This window comes from Eptesicus fuscus, chromosome 22, assembly GCF_027574615.1.
Source record: "Eptesicus fuscus isolate TK198812 chromosome 22, DD_ASM_mEF_20220401, whole genome shotgun sequence".
Classification (NCBI taxonomy): Eukaryota; Metazoa; Chordata; class Mammalia; order Chiroptera; family Vespertilionidae; genus Eptesicus; species Eptesicus fuscus.
The window spans coordinates 13,044,397-13,051,088 of record NC_072494.1 but is presented as its reverse complement, the minus strand read 5'-3'; the positions used below and the strand labels follow the sequence as shown (position 1 = coordinate 13,051,088).

At 62.0% G+C, this 6,692-nt stretch overlaps 1 protein-coding gene across 1 annotated transcript; it reads right to left on the bottom strand.

The window, feature by feature from the left end:
* Positions 1-4,731: 4,731 nt before the first annotated feature.
* C2CD4D (C2 calcium dependent domain containing 4D) lies at positions 4,732-5,925 on the bottom strand. Its single transcript, XM_054712083.1, has one exon. It carries the CDS (start codon positions 5,897-5,899, stop codon positions 4,847-4,849), a length of 1,053 nt encoding a protein of 350 aa, XP_054568058.1. The 5' UTR covers positions 5,900-5,925; the 3' UTR covers positions 4,732-4,846.
* Between the last annotated feature and the right edge of the window lie 767 nt (positions 5,926-6,692).

Sequence of the window (6,692 nt, the reverse complement as noted above, 5' to 3'; positions counted from 1 at the left end):
AGGGAGAGGTAGGTTTATTTGGGGGGGAGGGGTGGGGTTTGTGCCTTTTCTCCAGGATGTGATCAGACATCCCAGGGGGTCCTGGGTTCCTTGAGGCCTCTGTCTGCTTAGCCCCTGACCCTCACTCCGCCCTTCCCTGGAATTCCCTGACTCCTCGATGCCCCCACATCTGCCTGGTCTGTTGGGGCTGGGGTGGGGGCAGGCCTGGAGGAGTGTGTGGAGGCAGAGGATCAATGGGAGGGGGAGAGGAGCGATGCTACCCTTACTGGTTGGGGGATGAGGAGCCCAAGCTGAGCGGGCCCACACTGGGCCAGCCCGGGGAAGGGCTCTGTGCAGGGGGAGGTTTCAGCAGGCTCTGGATGCCGCCTCCCTCCTGCACAGCCTGGGCCAGAGTTTGATTAGCTGGGCCTGGCTCTCCTGGTTACCCAACAGGCCAGCTGGCTAGAAGCCAGGCTGCAGCGCGGGGAGGCTCCCTGGCACCTCCTCCTGCTTTCCCTCCCAGCTGGTAAACAGCAGAGCAGAAGCCAGCCACGCCACAGCCTCGTGACTCGCCCGCTGCCCCCCCCCCCCACCCCCCACCTGGCGCACGTGGCACCTGGCGTGGAGAGGGCAGGCAGCTGTCCCTTCCTCCTGGGCCCTCCCATCTCGCCATCCTCCACTCCTGCCCGGCCCTGGAGCTTCAGGCTCTGCTGCCATCAGCACCTCTGTTCCTGGGCAGCTCCCAGCGTCTCCCGATGGCTGCAGCCGGAGGGGCAAAGGTTAGACGTAGAGGAGGACTTTCCGACTCCCCAGAGAGTTGACAAGGAGATGGGGAATGAGGAAGAGCGAAGTGGAAACTTCTGGGGACCTTCTCATACGAAGAGTCTGAGGGTGTGTGTTTGTGCCTCTCAGCCTCTGACTGTCCCCATGTCCTTTTGGTAAATGCATAACCCACGCGTCTATGTGCACTTCTCCGCACAGAACAGGATGTTGGTCTGTTTTGGGGCTCTGTCCTTGGGCAGGCTTGGAGTAAGAAGCAAAATTCTCCAAAATACGCCCCCCCCCCCCCCCACCCCCCCCCCCCCGCCCCAGCGCCTTCTGGTAGACAAGGAAGCCAGCACGAGGCAGAGGGCTGGGCGCGGGCGTGATGCCCTGCTCTCCCTTCCCTCTGATGCCTGGCGTTGCTTCCATCCACGCAGTCTCCTCTGTCTGTCTCTCCCTGCAGGTCCTCCCTGTCCACGGCACTTCCGTTTTCTGTCCTCTCCAGCTCTTCCTTCTCCGTCTCTCCTCCTCTTTAAGCCCCTCTTCCTCTGTCACTCTGGGTCTCCTGGGCGCTTCCCGACTTCCCAACTGTGGACACTGAGCGAGAGCATGCCGAGGGCCTGGGGATGGGCACTTGGCTCTGGAACTATGCCAGGCAGCCCTGCCCACCCCAGATACCACAGGTATGGCTGCCTCTCACAGCCGTGCCACTTGGGTACCACTGTGTGGGATGGGGAGGAAGTCAGGGGAGGGCAGGGGGTTGGAAGACAGGGTCTTGGCCTCTAGGCCTAAGTGAGTCACATGCTTCTTAGACATTCTCATGTCTCTACCCCTTTCCTGCCCTAAGCATGAATGACTGGGGTTCTTCCTTCCCAAGGTAAGAAGGCACCTCGGTCATCCTTTCGGGAAGTCCCCGCTCATGCCTACCCTTCCTCCCTCCTGCTCCAATCACAGCCCCTTTTCTAGATGAATCAGACCGTTCAGAGCAGGGCAGTGGGTATTTCCTCCTCAAATACATTCAAGAGAATCATTTCACCCCCCACGTGCCCAAGTTCCCTTATCAAGCCGGCATCTCACCCAAGGGGCAGGCAGCCTGGGAGGGGGTGGAGGGTGGTGGTGGCGGCTTGGAACTGGGGAGCAGTCACCAACTCCTCTTTCCCTTCCTCCCCACCCCCTAAACCACAGAAACCACTTGAAGCCTCGTGCAAGCCTGGCCTTCTAGGGAGGGCCTGGGGCCGCGAAGGTGGAAAGTGTGTGGTCCTGGACAGCCATCATTTGAGGCCCACCCTCTCCGGGAAGCCTGATCCGGCGGTGAGGGACCAGCTTTCTCGGGGTCCCCTCTAGGAGGTCCATGCCTGGGGGAGGCCTCAACCAACTAGAACGACTCAAGGAGGGGGTGGTACCCCTCCCCGCTCATCCATTACAAAAAGGACAACCCAGCCCCTGCAAACATCTATAGATCTCACAGCCTCCACCCCTCCCGCTTCCGTCACAAAGGCCACTGCGGGTGGAGGGAGCAGCTGGAGTTTGACCCCAGCTCCTGGCCCTGAACTTCCCATGGTGACCTGACTAGACCACTCATCTTTCCATTAACATGTGTGGTCACTTAGGCTTGGACACAGCAAGGAGGGTTGACAAGCAGGAGCCAGAAGAGAATAAGAATGTGTCCTGCCCTAACCGGTTTGGCTCAGTGGATAGAGCGTCGGCCTGCGAACTCAAGGGTCCCAGGTTCGATTCCAAGGGTCCCAGGTTCGATCAAGGGCATGTACCTTGGTTTCGGGCACATCCCCAGTAGGGGGTGTGCAGGAGGCAGCTGATCGATGTTTCTTTCTCGTTGATGTTTCTAACTCTCTCTCCCTCTCCCTTCCTCTCTGTAAAAAAAAATCAAAAAAATATATTTTTAAAAAAAGAAAAAAAAAAAAGAATGTGTCCTGCCACTCAGTAGTCCTCAGTTACAAAAGGGGTCTGACTTGTTGGTGAACGTGCTTGTGTTTGGAGGCGGGAGGGGTTCTTAGGCCTCATCTGCCCCCGGGCATGTTTCTGCGGGTGAGCTGGCCAGGAAGTTCCTCCAGGAACTTTGTGGCTCCCATCACAGGGGAGTTCGCCGCAGTGAATACTGACTGGACTGCTCCTCAATGGGGTGGACTTGAATTCTACCTCACAGCCTGCTCTGAGTGAGAGAGGGAAGGGGGCTGTAGGGGGCCTGGGTGGGGCTGCAGTGCTAAATCTCCCCCCGCAGCCAGGCGGGTCCCTAGGCAAATTTACGTCCCCTCTCTGATCCAGCTCCTCCGGGATACACCTACCTCACCCAGTGGGTGTGACAACTGGGATAACAGGTAAAATACAGGACCCCCCTCCATTCCTATAATCATCCCTTCTTCTCTTGATCTGACACCCCTTTCCTATGCCCCTTTCCCCCTTTATTTTTCTCCGTGACATATCACCCAGTGACATTTTTTACATTTAATTTCTTTTGTATCTTGTCTGACCCCCTCGTCTGATTTGACCACAGCTGTACCCTATGCCTATTACCTCCTAGGCCCTCCCTAAGCATTTGTTGGAGAAATGCATGGACGAAGGTTAAATGACTTGGACATTTCTTTCCAGATATTTTCCAATGGTTGTTACAGGGAGATTTGGGGCTGAAGCAGAGGCAGGACTAGGGATAGAGTGAGGCTGAGGGGTGGCCTTCCCAGGCTGAGCCAGTTGGAAGGTTGGAAGGAGACCCCTTTCCGAGTGACCTGGGTGGAGGAAGTGGTAGCTGGCACTACAGTGAAGTGACTCTGGGTTCGATCCTAATTCTACTTCTCTTTAGATGAGTCAAGTCCAAGGTCACATTGAACATGATGGTACTTAACCCTCCAGGGAGTTGCCGGGAGAAATGACTTTGATGACTTTACAAGTTAGAACAGTAGTTCTTCGCAGGGTGATAATCTTGTTGGTTAATGCTACCACCTGGTGGACACCTGGAGCAAGCCATGTCCCTGGCCTAGGAGGCCTAGGGCTGGGGATGGGGACGGAGGTTGGGGGGGGGCGGGGTACTCAGGGGAGGAAGAAAGAACTGGGGAGCCATCTGAATGGAGAGATGTACTGAGTTAGCATTACACATGCTGAGGTTTATCGGGATCCAGCAGGCTCCGCCCTGGTTCAGGACTCTATGGAAAATGAGAAAGGGCCCACGGTGAGGGCAAAAGAAGCTAAGTTAGGCGAGTACCTCCCTCCTTCCCTCCTCCAAGCCTGGCCTGAGCCAAGAGGAACCAGCTCTAGGAAAGGTGGGGGGGGGGGGGGGGGGAGAGAGAAGAAGGTCACTGCTGACGTCAGGTCAGAGACATTCAGGTCGGAGGTAAACACAATCTGACCTACATTCAGTCATCCATCTGCCACACCCTCCCCTGCTCACTGGGGTGCCCTTCTCTGGGCACCCCCCAGCTCTCACACTCCAGTAGGACTCCCCCCTCTCCCAAGATCTCAGTTCCTGGGACATCATGTTTTGGTCATTCGGTACCCAGCGTGTGGAAGGGAAAGGCAAGAGAGAGGACTCCTAAAGGCACTCCCAAGACAGCCATTCCCTCTCTCTTCAGGCCAGATGTGGCTGGGGTAGGGAGGTGGGCGGGTTGATTTCCCCCTGTGCAGCCCCAAGGAGCCCCTAGGGGAAGGTGACTTATGTTGGTTTCCCTCACAGGACGTTTCCTGGAGGGACTCGGTGATTAGAGCGGCCCCTGAAAGGGTGAGGGCCTTGTTGGACAGGGACCCTAGTTCCTCCCAGGCTCACACCTGCTGAAACTAGCACCCGTGTTTCTTGGGGATGGAGCCCGGGACGCTGCATGTGTAACAAGCGCCCCCCGGGGTTTCTGATGTCTGGTTATGCTGATGCTCTTCCAAGTTTCAGGTCTGCCCCAAACTAAGACAATCTGAACGAGCTTCTTCCAGGGCGGAGGGAGGAGGGTAGCTGCAGACCTGAGAGCGTGCAGGGTGCCCACAGCGGCGATATCCCACTGGAGACCAACAGGCCTTTTATTACCAAAAATAAATACATGCCAGGCAGAGGGAAGGAACGGAGGCTGCAGGCCCAGCGGAGAGCTCCCGAGGAAGAGGCGGTCTCCGTCTACAGGGTGAGATGGGCAGGCGCCAGGGAGGCCCCTAGACCTAGCCCCCCACCCAAGGGGGGCAGCAGGGCCACCAGGGGCGTCTCGCACGCCCCGAGCAGCACATCCCGGCGCAGCCCCGCGCCCCTGTCCAGCACCTTGGCCCTCAGGCGGCGGGCAGCCAGGTCTGGCAGGCTGAGCCCGTCGAAGAAGAAGTCCTCGTTGAAGATGGGGTTAGCGCTGCACCTGACCACGCGGCTCCGCTGGCCCCGCGGCCTGAGGCGGGGCCGCAGCCCCAGCACCACGAAGCAGCCGCCGCCGGGCCCGGCTCTGGAGCGGGGCAGGCCCTCGGCGCTCACCAGGCGCAGCCGCAGGCGCCCGGGCCCGGCCTGGTACTCGGCGGAGAGGCGCAGCTGCCCGCCGCGCGGCCCGAGGCGCAGCACGCTCTCCCGCGTGGGCCGCAGCTGGCTGCACAGCACGTCCAGGTGGAAGAGCGGCGGCGGGGCCGGCTCGGCGCGGCGCGGCGCGTGCGGGCTGGTGTCGGCCGAGCTCGCCTCCTCCGGGGACCGCGAGTGCGGCCGGGGCGCCCGGGCCCGGCCCGGAGGTGGCCGCGGGGAGCCGAAGGGCGACGAGTCGGGCGACGAGGCCGTGTCGCTGTCGGGGGCCCAGCAGAGGCGCAGGTCCGGGGCGGAGACGTTCAGCCGGGCGGGCGCCGGGGGCAGCGTCCCGGGCGCGGGCGGCTGCGCGTGGAACAGGGACTCGCGCCGGCGCGTGTGCGGGCTCTCGGGCAGGAAGGGCCAGCCCTCGCGGCCCGCCAGGTGCGGCAGCGAGCAGGCCGCCGGGAGGCCGCGCCCGGCCGCCGCGCGCCCGGCCTGGGGCTCGGCGCCGCCGCCGGGGTCCGGGAGCCGCGGCGGGATGAAGAACTGCGGGATGCGGTCGGGCGTGAGGACGTTGGGGCAGGCGCGCTCCGCGGGGCCCGGGGCGCGGCGCTTAGGGAGCAGGCTGCGGGGCGCCCACCGGGCCCCGGGCTCCGCGGCCCCCACCCTGTAGCCAGCTTTCTCCAAGAGCCACATGCGGCGGGCGGGGGGATGGAAGTGCGGATCCGGAGGCCCAAAGGTTCCCGGTGCAGCGTCTCGGCGGAGGCTGGGGAGCTGGGCTGGGCGCGGAGAGAAGAGGAGCCGAGGTGGGTGATGCTGGAAAGCACACCGTCCCCCCCACCCCCACCCCCGCCGCGACCTCTCCCGGGGCCCAAGGCGCCCCTCTATCTGAGCAGGAAAAACCAAGGATGGCCAAGTCTGGGACCCGGGAAGAAATGGAGGGAGCCCTGGGCTAGACACATTTTCAGATGCAGGCCTCGGGCTCCCCCCTGGGCACTAACGATGTCCCCCACTTCAGAGTTAGGAGGCCCCGCGCATCCACTAGGGCTCCGGACTCCTCTTAGGAGACTAGAGTAACACCCGTTTATCCAAAGCGCTGTCGTCCTAAACAGGGGCCCAGGCCCTGAACCCCATTCAGGTACGCACTCCCCCTGAAAGGGCTCACCCACCTCCTCTCCCCGGCCCATTCCCAGGCCGGGGCCTGCTGCCAGGTCGAATCTGGAGGCCTTCGGGAGCCCACAGCTGCCGCCCCAGGCCCCACCGAAAGCTTCCCCAAGGCTGAGCCATCCTTTGGCCGCAGCCCCACCAGCCTCCTCGGGCTCCCCCCTCGCCTTCCCGAGTCGCTGCACACCTGGCTGCTGCCCTGCGAGCACCCGGGGCCTGTCCTAGGAGACGCACCCCCCCCCTCCCCCGGTCCCCGCCCGTGGGCACAGAATCCCACCCGCCTGAAGCCCTGAGGTCCGGCTCCCCGCCTCCCAGCCCCACGGCA

Coding starts and splice junctions, on each gene's coding strand:
- C2CD4D (XM_054712083.1), bottom strand. CDS start 5,899: ATGTGGCTCTTGGAGAAAGCTGGCTACAGGGTGGGGGCCGCGGAGCCC.